Consider the following 17744-nt stretch of genomic DNA (forward strand, 5'->3'; position numbering starts at 1 on the left):
TCAAAGGCCAAGAATGTTATTTGTCATTTTGTGTTTTGTTGCAATTACTCTCAAAACTGAGGCAAACCAAGTACGATGGAAAAAAAACAACCAATGTACTCGGCAGTTTCTTTACCTACAAGTAGAGGAGGTGAAAATATTATCAGCCGCTAATCTGAATCTGCAGATATTGGTAATTTTTAGTATATCTACTGGTCTCATGGCTGATACTGACATCCACCCTAGTTTATTCCATCTTGCTCATTATCTGTTGATTAAGGGAAACAACGCAGTGACGATGCTACTTATAGGCTTTTCTGAATGTTTTGCAAATAAACTTGTTTTTGTACAAATACCACAATAAATATCAGCTTGCTGGTTAAATCATTTATAAAGTTGTCGGCGAAAAGTCCAGTATCATGCATTAGTGGTGCTTGATATTGGATTTTACTTCTCAGCACATACCATTATCTACCAATCTGGATATTATCTGTATAGAAAGAAGTCCATCCATCCATCCATTTCCTTACGCTTATCCTGTTAAGGGTCGCGGGGGGGCTGGAGCCTATCCCATCGGCTTTCAGGCGTGAGGCGGGGTTCACCAGTCCATCACAGGACCAACACATAGAGACAGACAACCATTCACACTCACAGTCACACCGACTGTCAATTTAGGGTATCAATCAGCCTCGTCCTCTCTTGATGTCTTTGGACTGTGGGAGGAAGCTGGAGTACCAGAGAGAACCCACACAGGAACAGGGAGAACATGGAGACTCCACACAGAAAGATCCTGTGCTGGAGCCGGGACTCAAACCCGGAACCTTCTTACTGTGAGACTGCACCACCGTGCCGCCCTATAGAAATAAGTCTATGTGATATTAACATACTTGTAAGCATAGTTAAACACTGTGTATGTAAAATTAGAATTTACAAACAAAGAAAAACTATATTGGCCACATTGCTTCCTCTTCAGAAATGACAGATGATGAGCAAAGATGAGGAGACTGACGCAGTACTGTTACTGCTCCTATTATCCTACGTCTCTGTTAATAATTGTGCAAACTTTAATGTTCCACTTTGACAAAAATCCTACTAATATACTAATCATCTAGTGACAGTAAAGAATTAAAGTCTCTGATTTAAAATAGTCCAACAGTCAGTGAATTCCTACGATTGCCTCATATTTCCTCTTCTGGTATCAATGATACGGCCGGTTGTGTAAGTGATAAAGAAACGCTTTCCCTCAAGATCTGCTCCCATGTCTCCTTGGTTCTCCCACACTGCCTCAATGTTTTTCCTTCTAATCTCCCCTTAATTCCCTCTTCCTTCCTCCCCTTTCTGTTTGTCTCCCCATCATCCTCCCCTTCACTCCCTATCTCTGGTGCCAACATTCCCTATCCTATCTGTCCTTCCTTTGCCTTTCCTCTTTCTCTCTCATATTTCAATCACTTCCTCCTAAAATCGCTCCTCCCCCCCCCCCCCTTCTCTGTCAGTCTGTCATAGTTAAGAGCGTGGAGAGGAATGCAGTGAACATGTACGAAGCCCGGAAATTCCTCCTCGGTCTCGAGAGCAACGGTGTGTCTTCGTCCTCACCCTCTGTGGCGTTGAATCCGGCCACCAACGGGCCGTCCCCATCCCTCATCTGCCCCGTTGGCCTGGACATCTTGGCCTCAGCTGGCCTGGGGCTGAGTAATCTGGGTAATAACACTGTCCAATTTGAAGAGAAAGTACTGCTTGTGTTTATTTCTTTATTTTTTCAATGTTAGCAGAAAAAGAATCTATCCTTTTTTTTGTCCTTGCAAGAAATGCATTCAAGAAGAAATGTGTTTGTAGAGAAACTAATGTGCTCATACGTCAATGCCATTGTCCTGTCTACCTCACACACTCCAAGCCCAGGGAGTCTTCTCTCCTTCCAGCTAATCTGTCGATGATCTCCGAGCTCAAAGTGATTTTAAAAATGATACCAACAAAAAAAAAAAATAATCATTTCAACATCTAAATAAATCGCGATCCTGTGATGAATTATGCCATTTCTACTTTAGGAGTAGGAGTTGTTTGTCTGCTGAGCTGATCTCAGCACGATGGTATGATTTTCATGCCAAAAAATAAGTCCACATGTGCAAATCTTTAATCAGCCAACCATCAGAAAATAACCTCAATGCAAGTTCAGTTGTGCTGCTTTGATTGAAGCAGCAGCTTATGAATCATTGGATGATGAGCGGATAGAATCGTGTGGGAGTTTGCCGGCCCACTGCTGACCTCAACGTGAAGGCGCAGAGTTCATTTGTCATGATTTCGTTTTCCAAGGTTTTGTAAGAGTCGTATTATTGGCTAAGCACTAGTTAATTGCTTTTGCTTTCATTGGATACAGTTTTTGAAGTTCAGGCTGTGAAAAAACTGGATATAAAGAAGCATCAAAGGCGTTGAGAAAAGCAGCTGACAAGGAGAAGCTTACGGCTAAAAATACATGCTGGCATTAAATCTTGTACGTTTGATCTGGTTGTGGTGCACAAAAATCTGCATTAGCAAACGTTCGGTAAGCACAGCACATCTACGTTATGTCATTTAGACATTTCTTTCCATATTAAAGGGAGGAAATGTGTGGTTTCCTAGTGTCCATAGTGCTGATTGTTTTTCTTTTTTATGTTCTGCAGCTTTGGGCTTGCAGGTATATACAAAGGTCCCCACAGGTGCTGCAATTCCTTGAAAACACTTGAATCTAGAGTGGAATTTTCAAGGTTTGAAAAGGGCTTCGATCTTTCTTGCAATTGCATTGTTTTCACATAAAATCCCTGACACATTTTTAAACTTGCAGCTCAGCACCGTGTCAAGTTTTATTGTCAGAAATCTGTTTCAAGAGTTTGTTGATGTGGCATGTATTAAAATATTTGAAAGTTTTGAGTATATAAGTGCTTAGAGGTCATGATGGATGTATTTGATGATGTCTCATAAATTGTTGCAGCAATTTTTTGGTTGTTACCCAGATTTTTGTGCAAAATTTAGAGCATTTTTGACATGAGAATTGATAGAAATGTACATAAATCTCTCTAAAAACACCAGACTCAGACACAGGACATTGAGATACACACTGGAAACATTCACTTTGTGATTTCATGTCAGAAATGGTTTGTTTTGTAGACCACAGCTGCTGAAAATCTTGAAAATGCTTGAAGATAAGATATGAGAGATAAGATAAGCCTTTATTCGTCCCACAGTGGGGAAATTGGCATTGTTACAGCAGCAGAAAAACAGAAGTAGCAGCGGAAAAATTACAGAGCAATAAATAGAAGAAACTACATAAACTCCAAAAAAGTTCTTCCAGTAACTTAGAAAGCATAGGAACCCTGTGTATAGGACATAAGGTATAGACATAAGCTCTGTTGGTCATTTTTATTCCATGTCGCTGAAATAAAGCGTGACAGTTTCTATTTGTTTGGGAATGTATGTCAATATTTTTTGTGTTAAAATTCTTTCATGTAACCGATATTTTATGTCCATTTGTTTCCTGCCAAATGAGATGGGAAAAGTAGATTAAATTTAAATAATCAGTCACAAAAAAAGATCATGCCATGAAGTCCCAGTGCAGTAGAAATGGGTTTCTTGCCGTCTCGTTTAAATCTAGGGGTGAAGCTGTGGATGGCCACATCCTGGCCTTTAGTAATTGCTACATGCTTCTCTTCCTCAGATTACAGGCCAGCCTGCCAGAAGAATCCCTGGCCTTATTCCTGGAGCCAAACTAGCCCCTTGCGAAAGCCACAGACCTGCTTCTTTTTGTTTTCATACACTGTGTTTGGGTTAAGACACCAAGCCCCACATTGTTGGTGCTCTTAATAACATGGTTTTATTGGATATGAGGACAACTAGATATGTACTTTTGCATCCGTGACCTTGTAGAAATTTAGGAAATTCTTCCTCTCATTTGCAGTCAGGGTTGATGGAATTCTAGTTAAATTGCTGGAAGACCAAGATTATTTTCTGAGGGCCTTGGTGTAACATGTGATTAGCTTGAAAAATGCCTCTGTGCTTTGACAGGACCACCGCTGATCTATCATCTTCTGCTCTCTTTATTTCTTCTTCCTCTCGACTCTCCTCAGGTTTCCTGGGTGCGACGGCGTCCCACTCTCTCACCAACTCAGCTGCCCCAAACGCTGTTCTAAACAGCTTGAACTCCTCCATGAGCCCTCTGCAGACTCCAAGCCCCAGCACCCCCACACCCTCCCCTTCCCTCTGGCCCAGTTCCCTCACCAGCACCCAAGGTCTGCCTGTTTTTATTGTACTGGCATGTGGTTCTCTGAAACCTCTTTAAGTATATGTATTTTTCAAATTAGAGGAAATATTCTTTTAATCCATTTTGATAGTGTAGAGCGATTATACGGTACTTCTGTGTTAACTTTCTCCCAACCCTTATTTTTATCTTCTATGCTTTTCATATATGAAAAGCATAAAAGACAAAAATAAGGAGTTTGTGTATATATATGTGTATATACTTATATATGTATATGATAGACTTTTTTGAATTTAACTTGTGATTAATTACATGGATATTTTTTTTCCAGGCTTCTCATCTCAGCTAATGCTGCACCCTGCCACCCAGGCCACCCTGAGTAGCATCCTGCTGTCAGGCGTGCAGGGTTACACACAGAGCACACCGTCCCCTCCCCCCGGACTGGCCCCCATAGACAAACAGCCCAACGGGGTTCCTGACTGCACCAAAGGCCCCTGCACTCTCAACGGTCATGTCAAGGTTGGCCCACTCTTCCGTTATCTTGACCTCTCAATAGTGTGTGTGTGTGTGTGTGTGTGTGTGTGTGTGTGTGTGTGTGTGTGTGTGTGTGTGTGTGTGTGTGTGTACACATATATATCTTGTCCATCATGCGTGTGTCTTCTTGTTTATGTGTAGCATCCCAGCTCCGTCTACGGGAGGATAGCAACTGCCTCACTTGCAGAAACGGTATTGAGCCCAGCTCCATGTGACTCAGTCCAAGAGGCTGGTGGGCACAATCCATCAGAACCGCTCTCAAGCAAGTCCAGCCAAGATGAAGGTATTGATCTGAGGAGATGCATGTCGTAACCTGCTCTTCAGATTATTCACAATGCCCTTGTTGTAGTTGGTTTGTAGCAAGTTGCAAAGTCTTGCGTCGTTTCTTTTAAACATGTATTGTTTTAACGCTGTCATAGAAACAAAAGGATTTTTGAGATATTGCGTGGGTTGAAATTATTCTTTACCAGAATGGTCAGATGGTCCTGTGCAAATCGCATCATTAGACCGTTTTTCACAAGACCACATGCAGCTTTGATATATGACTTTTTAAAAGCATGCTTGTGTCTGTTGTAGACTATTAAGCCCTCAACACTGCTGAGGTTAGAAAAGACACCCAGCGTGTCCTATCGTGTCCACAAATCATCCGGGTTTCTGAAACTGAGTCCAAATTCATGATACAGGCGACCACGGTCTCCAGTTGCGGTCCCTTCCTCTACAATTAATCTTCTGAAAGCTGAACGTTACAAGACAATTTACACCTTTTTATGTGTTTCCTAGAATATATATTTTGATGATCTTTTCCTTTTTTTAATTTATTATAAGTAGTTTGCAGCAGTACAGGAAAAAAGTTTTACTAAAGACAGACCTCTAGTTTAGCCAAAATAAGCTATTTACCACCTTTCTGGAGCATTCGTGACGTCGAATGAGACGCACAAAGGGGGAGAAAAGGCAACTCATTTACTTGCAGTGGTTATAAGGTCAACTGGCTTTTTTTCCACCGTGTTTACCTGGCTTTGAAAAACCTGCATATACGTTGGTATGTGCAGCGGAAAAAGTGTATTTGGCAGACTGTGTAATTGCCTTCCGCTTGCTAGTACCGCTGTTGAATTATTCGCCAGTTTTTCTCAGGTATAATCCTGTACATACATTTAGTGTAAAATGATACTGAATAAAGCTTTCATGTAGGCTAAAGTCTACTTTTAGCTGGAGTTTTGCCCTCGAGTGATCTCGTCGTATCAAAGGCACACTTGAAATCTTTAGATTTATGGATGAGAACCTTGGATCGACGAAACTCTTGATATTTGATATATTAGTTGATATTTCAACTCAACTTCAGCCTTGCAGACTTAACGTAAACGGCCAATTCAAGCATTTCCACTTGAGATTTATGTAACCTTTAAACCTACTTTTTTTAGTTTAAAAAAGCCTTGAATGAACTTATTTCTTTTTCACTATACTGTTCACTTAACCTCACACTCACTCCGACAATGTTTATTGTGTTGGAATAGAGACAGATTAACTTCTGGGCTCCTTGCGGTTCAGAAAGGCCCTCATTTCCTCTGTGTTACACACGCGGTTTTCTCCTCAAAAGCTTCTCTCTCACGCGTCTCGTTTTTCCCCCGCTGTTTTCTGAGCTGGTCCTCCCCAATGCGGTGCGTCACAGTAAGGTTTCCTCTCCCTCCCTTACCGCCTCCTGTGCCCCAGAATGTGTTTGGACTGGCTCGCCCAGTCTGACTCCGCTCACTTTCTGGAATGAGGGAGCGCGGTTCAAACATAAATCCCTTGAGAGCTTCATTAAATTGACTGACATCATATTATTTTATGCATATTCAAATATTCTTGATTATACACATGCGTACAATCCGACACACACACACACACCCTCTGTTTCAGACCATGTCAGACTGAAGGTAGAGTAGAATTACAGCTGATGTGTTTTTAATTAATCCAGGATCCAACTGGGAGTTGTCACTCTTAAACATTGTGTATTTTCTGTAAAGAAGTCTGCTTCTGTGTTCTCGCTCTGTTTAAAGGTCGGACAGATAAATAGAAAGAAGTGAAAATAATTCTTTCAATATATTTGTGTTCTCTTTACCACACAGGCTCAGACACATTCGTAGAAGTAGGCATGCCCAGAAGCCCCTCTCACTCCGCCAATGGAAGTGAGCTGAAACAGATGCTGGCTTCATGTAAGACATCATCAGGGAAACGACAAGCTGTGGAGCTCCTGCAGGGCACCAAGAACTCCCATCTGCAGTATGTTGGAATCTAGATATCATTTACAGCTCGTTTTGGTTCTGTTTCAAAGCTCACGCTGTCGGTCCTCTCTTAATCTCCGTCACAAGAAACATTGAATAGAGCAGCATAAAAACTCATAACATTTCACATCATGTTACAAACTACGTAATAATCCGGATGGGTACTTGATCCCGTAGGGAGCTGCCATTTGTGCCGGGTTCACAGGTTCATTCTGGACTATTAAACAGCCAGCTGTATCTTCACAATAACATGTCATGAACTGGGAACATAAACAGCCCCAGTGATAATGTGAAGAGAACATGAGATGGAGGAAAAGTCATGCAAAGCATTGTGGTTCTCTGATCCTATTTAGGCTTGTAATTAGGAGGCGTGTGTGTAATGTGTCATCTGATGCCATACATCCTGATAAAGGACTGCAAATTCAGTCAGTACATCGTAATATCAGTCAAAATTATCACAATTAGATATTTTTCCCAAATTGAGCAAAGCTGATCGTGATAGATTTTATTTAGCCAGCAATTCAGTATGACAAGATTTGCCCCTGTCACAATGTGGTACGATAAGATACAATGCAACAGTGTGAATATTACAAAAAAATAGACTCAATACAATAAATAATAAAGCAACATAATAATATGAAAATAATACATCTGTCTTCAGTTTCATGTTGTGGTTTTAGTGATAGAATTTGTTGGTGCAGAGGAACATGCCATTGTTGGTTTTTATGCCTGAAATGCTGTTTTAGTCCCGCCCCCACGGTGACATCACAGTGTCTCTGGATGGTGGACACATCATTAGGGACTCTGTGTTTCACTGCTGTTTGCCACGTTTTGCACTAAACTTGAGCCACAGCCAGAAACAGGAGAGGCAGAAGGGAGTGCTGTTTTTGTTTTAAGTTCCACAGGGAATCTAAAAGTTATATCAGATTGTAGGTACACACACACACACACACACACAAACACACAGATGGCTTGTCAGCTCTCAGTGAGAGTGCAGAGAAGAGAACAGGCACTAGAGACCATAAATGACTGCAAAAAGCTGTTGTGACCATCTTATTTATTTATTCCTTTCAGCTCCTAGTGAGTGTCTCTGCATTTTGCTGTCATTTGCCGGAGTTCATTTACTACTTGATGTACAAAGAAAACCGAAACACTGTGTACAAACAAAGCTGGGAGCCTGCTGAACCATTACACTCCTTTTTCAGGAATTGCTGGGCTCTGTATTGACCTCAATGTTTAGTTAAGTTAGCTTAGCTTCATGGAATTATTTAAATCAATTTGCATGTCCATCACTCTGGTTTTGAAGTTGTTGCGTGTCCTGCGAGAAATGATCCATAAGACAGTTTGAAATCTTAATCCATCACATTTCAAACTGTCTCCAAACTTGGTTTTGACCTAATATGCAAAAATTGTGTCTCGTGTGTTGTGTTTTTTTGGTGTCCACACTGTCTAAAATCAGTTTAGATACAATCTAAATTTGCCAAAAATTGGATTGGGCTGACAGTCTGAACAAATCCTTTCAATTTATCCACATTTCTTTTCCAGATGTGTGCTGTCTGAATCCACGCAGCAATTTTACACACATTACACCCAGCACATGCCGATACATCTGTGAATCTTTACAGTCCTACTGATAATATGATTCATTTCTGTTTTGTCCTGACAGCTCTGACTGTCTCCTCTCTGATGCTGAGTCCAGTTCGTCAGACAGTCCTGTAGCTGATAAGAGAGCTCCGGGAAGTGAAAGGGCAGCTGAGAGGGCAGCACAGCAGAATGAGAGGGAGCGAATCAGACTGGCACCACAGACTTCCTTCGCCAACATGCAGGTACGTATGGTATATACTCAAATATGCCACATACGCCGAAAACACACTTTGCTGATGGTATAAAGGATTAAAACTGTTTGTTTTCAGGCATTTGACTATGAACAGAAAAAGCTGCTGGCAACCAAAGGTAAGCTGACTTTTTTTTTTCTTAAATGCTTGAGGACTATAATTTTCTTCTCCTTGTATTGGTACATCACTGTTTGTTTTCACACAGCTATGTTGAAGAAGCCTGTCGTGACTGAGGTGCGGACTCCTACCAACACTTGGAGTGGTCTCGGTTTCTCAAAGTCCATGCCAGCAGAGACCATCAAGGAGCTGAGGAGAGCCAATCATGTTTCCTACAAGCCCAGCATGAGCACCACCTACGAGGTAAGGAGGGGCCTGGAGTTGATCTGGATTAGATAGATAGATAGATACTTTATTAATCTCCAGGAGAAATTCACTGTATATTTTGACGCGGTATGTTCACGCTTCTCTCAGGGCTCCCCGCTGTCGCTGTCTCGATCCAGCAGCCGAGAAGGCGTGGGGAACGGTTCTGACTCTGACAACTGGCGAGAGAGGAATGGAACCGGTAACGGTCTTCCCGGCCACTCTGAGTTCCCCACCGCTGTGAGCAGCCCAAAGAGGAAGCAGAACAAATCTGGTCAGTTCAATGATGCTTTTTTTTTTTGTTGTCTGGTAAGCACAGTTGTTTATGTTGTTACCATGGCAATATGCATCCATAAATGTAGCCCTTCAGTCCAAAAATCAACAGCGTCTCTCCAGAATGGCTTGAATAGAGCCGATAAGGTGAACACACTTGAGATAAAACACCATCTGAGAGTGTTTCAACATTTCAGCGTGAACTCTCCTCTCACCATCGAGGCTGCTAGCTCGTCTGCTCACTCCTTTACTCTGGGACTTTCAGGGGTGCTTAAGATCATTTCGGCGAATTCACCTCTCATACCAACTCAGTCAGTTATACATAAAACTGAAATTCCCCTCATGCCGAATCCTGTTTTTGGTTTGACTCTAACATGTTTTGATGAAGTATGAATGATTCTGTTTAATTCTAACGTTCGTCTCGCTGTTCTCCTCCTCGACGGACAGCTGCAGAACATTTTCTCAGCAGCAGCAACTACATGGACTGCATCTCTTCAGTAACGGGCAGCAATGGCTGCAGCCTCAACTCTTCTCTGAAAGGTTCCGACCTGCCCGAGCTCTTCAGCAAGCTGGGCCTGGGGAAGTACACCGACGTCTTCCAACAACAGGAGGTAGAGTGACGTCCCTCTTTAGCTAGTGTTATGATTCCATCACGCAAAATAGGAGAAAGAAATGCTTTTTTTTGTCTTTCAAATGAGCTCTGATGTAATGAATCTTTTACCCAACAAGCATGCATCAACTTCGATATTCCCAAAATTTGTCTTTGTTTCCAGTCAGCAGCAACATGGACTACGGTTGCTGGCATAGAATAACTATTACAACTCTCCCGTGATGGGAAGAAAGGGGCTTGAGGGAGGTTGTTTGGACACTAAACCTGGCTGTTTGAACTCTTACACACGCCACATGTTTTGATCTGAGCATTTATGTGAGCAAAAGGTTGCTGAATTGGGATGATGCTGGAGATAAATCATCTTTTGGCTGCTTCCAGATCGACCTCCAGACATTCCTGACGCTGACAGACCAGGACCTGAAAGAACTGGGCATCACCACTTTCGGAGCCCGCAGGAAAATGCTGCTCGCCATCTCAGGTAAGATGGAAAAAAAACAAAACAAAACAGTTTTTACTCAGTCACTTCATAACATCTGTCCAGTAAAACCAAGATGGAAAACAAATATCATTAAAAAAAAAAGGTGAAGGATAAAGGTTATAAAAGGATACATGTGACACCCACAGCCCACCTGCTCCGTCTCAAGTTGGTTCTGTTGTATCCTCTTCATTGCTGTCACCGGCGGCTGAAGGCAGCACGTGAAAACAGCTTTAGTTTTTTCAGTTGCTGCTACAAAGCTGGGTGGAGCTCAGATGCACAGATGGAAGAGAGTTCACACCAATTTTACCAAACTGCGGTCCTCACCGCCAACCATTTGAGAGACATATGTGGCCTAGTTTCCAGTAGACAGGTTCAAAACTGGACTGCAATAAGAGTTTATGTTATAGAGACACAAGAAAACATGTTGTAATAATTTGCTGCAAGTGGGATTAAGGCGCATTCTTCTCAGATGAGTATGTTGGTATTTTTCCTGTTGCTCCAGCTGCCTCCTCAGGGTTTTTTGCCAGAAAAGTTGTTAGGTCCATTCGCCAAGGGGGCTTCAGCTCAAGCTCAGCTCCGGTGCTGACCCCCCCTTCACTTTGAGCAGGTGGGAAGCAAAAAACAGAGAAGTTACTGGAATGGAGGAGCTAATTAAGCAATAACCCAAGGAGCCTAAACTGAACAGGTTAGTGTATATCAGTGGTGTCACTTTCTGACCTGTAGAAGTTGTACTGTCTATTGGAATGTAGCAGAGAGCTCTGCTGCAGACGTACATGGAGATACAGAAAAGCTACTTGATTTTGGAAACACAACTGCAGTTCAGGGAAATGTAGTCAACTAATAACAGTGCTACTGCCAAATACTACCCAATACACTGTACTTCTATACTCACCGCTAAAATACTACTGCTAACCTTGTACTTATCCTCACGTTCTCTAATAACATGCACCCGTGTACACACTAACTGACATATTCATTGAGTTTGTACCTGTACAGCTACAGATGGGGATTGAGAATATCTATCGATGTTGTTACGATGATTGTGACTCCTCACTAATCCCAGTCTTGATCGGTATCACTGCAAATATTCCTCTATAGCGGAAAGATAACAGTAAATTCTTAACTGAGCTGGTATTCCTGTTATAGCTTAACATATGTAGTTGTCTGTACCATGAATAGGGTCTCCGACACGAGAAGCAGTTGCCTACAGAATCACTCCCAGTGTAGTGATGTTGCCTTCAAAATAAAAGCAGCAGTGCTTTATTGTCATTGTTAGAGCTGGCTTTTAAAGCCTTATTCTGAAAAATTCTGTCCAGGATCTAAACGAAACTGTTGTTGTTGACAGCAGTGATTAGCTAACATGGCTCCATCCGTGGTTTGTTCTCTGTGCTGTATACTGACACTACTTACTAGCCCCTGTCTTTTACCAACGTTCCCTTCATCTCTGCTCATGCGTCGCTGTGTCATCAAACTCACTCCTGAAAGCATCCCTGACACCCTCACACCTTAGTGAGTTTTGGGTTTTGAGGAATTTAGAACTGGGTCTTTATAGAACTGGATGACAATCACTATCTTTCTAAATAACACATTTTTTAAAATGACATAAAGATAAATTTGAAAAAAAAATCCCGGATGCTTTGCTCTGGAAGGCCACCGTGTTTGTGATCCACTGGTAGAATCCCTGCTCCTTGCTTCTGAACACTGTGTCCTGCTGTTGCGTTAGATCGAATGGGAATGTTGGTGGGTGTCATATTTCTATTACTGATGTCATATATTGGACTCAGATTTTGGACTGCTTCAGTTAATCATGCACGTGTTGCGATCATGTTCTTGCCAACTTCCTGGCGTGGAGTTTCTGTAAATGTTGAGTTCAGAAATCCCCAAGGAGAGCCAGGGTTGACTTTAAGAGCAGCGGGAGGAAATGGTGAGGCCAGTGTTCTGATTATTAAGGAAGCAGAGTGGTCCAAGGCCAGGATTGGTTTTGCTCCCTGACATCTCAGCCAAGAACAGGTCAAGTGTCATCTCCGCTGATGGACTCCGGGGCTTGAAAACAAGAACACAAATCTTACTTTCTTTTTATATTTTTTTGCCTGTCATTGTGCAGAAATAGCTTGCCAGTCAGCTTAATCTGGGGTTTACTTCCTGCTTGTCTGCCAGTAAAAAGAGCAGTGAGTTAAAGTCTGTCTCCAGTAATAAAACCGGAGGGTTTATGCTGACGGCAACAGAACATAACTATCGGGAATAACCCAGAGATGCCAGGGTGTGCTTCTGACAGTTGAGGCGAACATTGAGTCCAAGTTGCTGAGCTAAAGATGGACGAAGCACGCAATTCTGAAAAGTGAAACCTTACATCTGCAATCAATGTACTTGGCCAGCAGGGGGAGCCTGACTGCATGGAACTCATTTAAAAAATGAGTGTGTTAGCTTTATTATGTCACTAAACATTTTTCTAAGTTCCTAAGAGTTGATGGTTCCATCCCTACTTTCAAGTCTTCTTCAATACAACACTTAGTATATCACATTAATAGTAAAATAGATAACAAAGCAGCTGCTTTTGTTACCATAGCAACAAGTGAGATCTTCCACTCACTCTTCTCCAGGTCCACCTCATCTAACATGGTTGATTGAGGTTGCAAAAAGCACAGGTGGCGACAGGAAAATGCCAAACTCAAGGCCATCGCAGTGGCTACCGTCACTGGTAAAATCAGGTGGAGACAAAAATAAGGCTGCTATTGATACCATTTTGATTTGAATCCAAAGTCCTGTTTTTGCTCACATGAATTTAAATTGAGATGTATTTCATTTTCCCTTGATCTACTAAGGGATAGTAACACAGGTAAGAATTGAGCACCTTTAAAAAAAAAAAAAATCATATGCTGACCTTTTTGTGGTATTTTTGACCTATTTATTTATTTATTTATTTATATGTTTTGCAGAACTTAACAAGAACAGAAGGAAGCTATTTGAGCCACCCATCAGGTCCTCCTTCCTGGAAGGGGGTGCAAGCGGCCGCCTCTCCCGCCAGTTTCATGCAGACATGGCCAGCGTCAGCGGGCGTTGGTAGGCGCCTCCATACCTCTAGGCTATCCCAGAACCGTCCATTACGGAGTCCAGCCTTCGGCTCAGCGGTTGTTTACCCTCTTTCAGCTTTAGCTGAATTAAGACTGTTCACAATGTTATTCTCATTATAGTATAATTATATATTAAAAAAGCCATAGTTTCGCCTTAAGTGCCAACAAGGGGAAAAAAAAGAAAAGAAAAGGGATAACTCCGATACCGCAGGTTCAGTGTTCACTTCTTCCAGAGCCATTAGATTTATCTGAAGCATTTATACATAGAAGTTATTGTTATGGTTCTGAATAAGGGTACTGTCCAGTATTTCTGTCCAATTTTTATTTTCAAGGAAACAGGCAGAATGATTAGTACAATCATTTTAAACATTGATACGACCTGCAGTTGTACTATGCTGTCGTATCAGTGACATGCACTTTAATACTAGACTTTTGCCTGTGAAAGCCTGATTTCATAGATTGAAATAATAACTATGCATTTTTTTATTTTATTTTTTTTATTATTATTTTTTACTAAACTTAAAAGCACAGATGCATTTTGTACCAAGCCAAATGTTAGCACTTAGCCAGTGAGATTAGGGCGTCGCCAAATAAAGTACAAAATGGGTCACAACACCAAAGTGATGACTCGATCAACTTTATCACCAAAGGAAAGTATCTTCGTGGCCTTTGACCTTAAGCTGCCTTCAGTGTTTCGATTGGGGAAAATACCTCCGAGGTCAGTCTTTATGTCCAATAGCCACCGCAGCTCTTCTGCAGTCTGTCTGTCTGTCTGTGTTTTCTAGACAAAAAAAAAAAATCAAATATTTTGTATTCATTATCCATTATGATTTTATTTTTTAGTTTTTACTACCATTTTAGGGGAAAGGGTGGGATGTTAAATGGTAATCAGTTTACATATGTATTTTTATACGTTCATGAATGAGTTTGTATGATTTCTTTTTGTAATTAGATTATTAGTAGTATCTTTTACTTTTTCTTTCTTCTTTTTTTTTCCCCCCCTCCTCTGCCCCTTAATCTGTGGAGCCGTGACATGGCTGTGCCATTAGATCGCAGCAGAGAGGTGAAGCAGTCGGGCCCTGCCGTGAAGGCCTCTCTCTGGCTGCGTCTGCAGGCATCTTTCTGTGGTTTTCCGTCTCTGTTTGTTTATAGTACGCGGTCTTTTGTCTCATCTGTTATTTGTCAGTGTCGGCCTCCCTGTGGCCTCCTCTGTGTGCATAAAAAAAAAAAAAAACAACCTCACAACGCACTCCTCCATGTATCCGGAACATGAGTTGCTATGCTATAACTGTGTGCCTTTTCTATTTTATTTTTTCTTATTTTGTTTTCTTCTTCGTCCAGTAAGAGCAAGGAAAGACCTCGGACGAGAGAAAGGCCAGGGCTTTGTAGCGAAAAGTGCCAAATAAGTTTTTCAGCAGGGAGATATTTTGCTAAGAACACTAATATTTTGGTCTGAGTTTTTACTGACCTTACTCTCCAGATATGAGGCGCATCACACAAAGAACCCATTTATTCACAGCCAACTTACTTTCATACGAGCATTTATACACCAGAGACACAAATCAAGAACCAAAAACCATCTGAAGGACTTCAAGATGAAAACAAGTAAAAATGTGGAATGTTCCAGTATCACATGCGCAATCTTAATACCTGAAAAACCTGGTTGAGCACTGTTTAATGAAGCAACGGGATTGTGTACGCAGTCGCAGAATTTATCATCAAAACTCTGTGTTTATTCTGGGCTCCCTTATTCTTTTGGGTTGTGTGTTTTTAAAAAGAAAAACTATCCTTTCCAACAGTTCATTAACTTTGGATAACTGATGTGTTTTTTGTGTGATGTTCTTAGAAGATTTAGCCTGAAAGATCATCCGTCTTTAGAGGCCCTGAGAATTTTCTATCAAGTGCAATTAATAGTCTCTTTGTAAAGTTTTTTTTTTTTTTCTTCAGAGGTAAAATGTGTTTATATTTTCAGTACAATAAGTATTAAAGCTAAGGAGTTCTTATCCTGGTTTGACTAAGAGGACAATGTATAAAATTTATTGGATATGTAAAGGATGCCTTGTAGAAATGTTGAGGGAAGATTTATCTCGACAGACTAAAGTATGAGAGGGTGCATAAATAATCCTCCTTTAATCAGAGAGAAATCAAGAAATTTACACATTTAATTTGCAATGATTCCCTTTAGGGTCTTTTGTTTTGTTAATTTTTTCACTTTTAACCACTTTCCACCCTCTCTTGCATCTGATTTGAGCCATTCTCAATGTGGTTGTCATGGTAATAACACTATACTAAGTATTCTGACATGGTTGCCAATGCCAACCAGGTAATTGTCTTTTTTTTTTTTCTCTGAAGTCTTTAAAAAAGAGAGGGGAGAGAGAGAGATATTAGGAAGGTGGTTCATGTAGATTATCTATCCTGAGAAGACACAACCTGGGGCCGCTTCGCCCCCACTCATCATGGTACTACATAAAAGCTGTTGAGCACTGATTCTCCCAGTGTTGTGACTCGTGTTCCTGCCTAGCAGACATTTGTTTTCATCCCTATCAAAGTTCACCGTGTTTGGATGTGTTTGCTCGGGAGGGGGGCAGTAGAGGTTCTTGTCTTATCAAGTGATTGTTGTTTAAAAAAAAAAAATATTAAAGGTATTGATGCATGTTATTGCAGATTTATTGTGGATCAATGAAGGGACTCATTACATCAGAAAAAGTTTACTGCCAGCAAGTCTTTGCCCTCGATTGAAAAGTTTCACAATTATGTCTTTTCTGAGTTGTTGTATTAGTCATATTGTTGTTCCCAAAGGGATTTATTTGAAGTCTTTGTACTGCAATCAAATGGTACATTTATAATAAATGTAAACCACTAAGAAAACAATGCATAACTTTTTGTACAATTTTGTCATCTTGTACATCCATTGTTAGTGTGAGAAACTACAGAAATTCTGCCGAACTTTCCAGTCAATAATTTGTGTATAAACATGCCTTGTGGCCAACACTCTGTTCACTGTGGCATCTGTTGATCTCTCGTTATTCTAACTGTATTGTAGTACAAATATAAACTCGAGACTTTTTGGAGAAACTGTCAAGCAGGCAAAGTAATGTTTGTTCAAATATATGAATGGTATCATGAAGGGAATAAATATGCAAAATCCTTTTTTTGGGGGGGGGGGGGTGTCTTTTAAATGTGACATCTACGTTAGTGCCGACAGGTGCATTAAATACTCTCAACTTCCTGCTATGGAGTTTAAAAAATGATATAAGCATAAGGAAATGTCAGAATAATCAAAAATGAATGAAAGATGCATCTTGCTAAGGAGAAATCTATTTATGCTTTTAGGAATGCATTTCCACATTTAGTACCATAGTTTTAGAGGTATTTAACTCTGTAGTTCTTGATTAATTGAAATATTTTTTTTACATTTAATTTCGTATTTCTTTAATTGTTTTTCTTCGTTTGTATTAATGCAGCTCAGCATAACACAGTGTAACACAGACATGCACACCATGAGATGCTATCCAAGAGTTTTGGAAATCTTCAGTATAAAATCAACATATTTTACGTGTGTCCGCACGCCAAGATGACTTGTCCTTAATGCCTCTGAGGAATGAGGCTTTTAAATGTTTAGCCACACGGTACAGTACGTTCCTTTCATCATAGTGTCTCCGTTTGAAACCCACCCATAGTCAAAACTGTCTAATAAAAACAACCCAGCCCTGCACCATGTGTTTATCATGCCATGCGTTGCCTACGTCAGCTTTAATCCGCATAGCCAGGATCTGCTTAATCCAACAGAATAAATGTGCTCAGAAGGATGGAGACTCTGGCAGAGCGAGCATATACAAGAGAATTAATTCATTTGTAGCTCCGTCTCTCGAGACCAAATCCTTTAAATTGTGGTCCATCTGTGCTGCCCACCTGGCCCTCAACGAAGTGGAAATCATTATTCATGTTGTTTAGTTTCCAGTCATGACCTGTTTACTCTCATTGGCTCGCATTTAATATCGGAGCAGCTCAGGAAAATCAAAGGAGCCCACAGGTTTGGTGTAAAGAACGAGCAACCCTCAATTTTCCAGCTTGTGCCCTGTAATGCAAAAAAAAAAAAAAAAAAAAAAAGGAAGTTT

The 17744-nt window shown here is 40.9% G+C and overlaps 1 protein-coding gene across 2 annotated transcripts in view; it reads left to right on the plus strand.

Annotated features, from left to right (window-relative positions):
* Window positions 1–16610, plus strand: part of bicc1a (BicC family RNA binding protein 1a) — a 70748-nt gene extending 54138 nt beyond the window's left edge. Inside the window, exons 10-22 of one of the 2 annotated variants that reach the window (XR_015109385.1) lie at window positions 1473–1677; window positions 4074–4235; window positions 4536–4723; window positions 4880–5021; window positions 6844–6997; window positions 8666–8825; window positions 8913–8952; window positions 9040–9194; window positions 9306–9468; window positions 9915–10078; window positions 10456–10555; window positions 11058–11240; window positions 13156–13417. Coding sequence is in view for 1 of the 2 variants with exons in the window: in XM_086180173.1 (XP_086036299.1) it covers window positions 1473–1677; window positions 4074–4235; window positions 4536–4723; window positions 4880–5021; window positions 6844–6997; window positions 8666–8825; window positions 8913–8952; window positions 9040–9194; window positions 9306–9468; window positions 9915–10078; window positions 10456–10555; window positions 13492–13619 (1761 nt within the window). In the remaining variant the exon portion in view is untranslated. Of the gene's footprint in view, window positions 1–1472; window positions 1678–4073; window positions 4236–4535; window positions 4724–4879; window positions 5022–6843; window positions 6998–8665; window positions 8826–8912; window positions 8953–9039; window positions 9195–9305; window positions 9469–9914; window positions 10079–10455; window positions 10556–11057; window positions 11241–13155; window positions 13418–13491 lie in introns of those variants that run through there. The other variant, XM_086180173.1, reaches the window with a different exon arrangement.
* Window positions 16611–17744: the final 1134 nt, after the last annotated feature.

The sequence above is a fragment of the Aulostomus chinensis genome, chromosome 16 (genome assembly GCF_037954235.1).
Source record: "Aulostomus chinensis isolate RoL2024-O1b breed Wild chromosome 16, RoL_Achi_v1.0, whole genome shotgun sequence".
NCBI classification, from domain to species: Eukaryota; Metazoa; Chordata; class Actinopteri; order Syngnathiformes; family Aulostomidae; genus Aulostomus; species Aulostomus chinensis.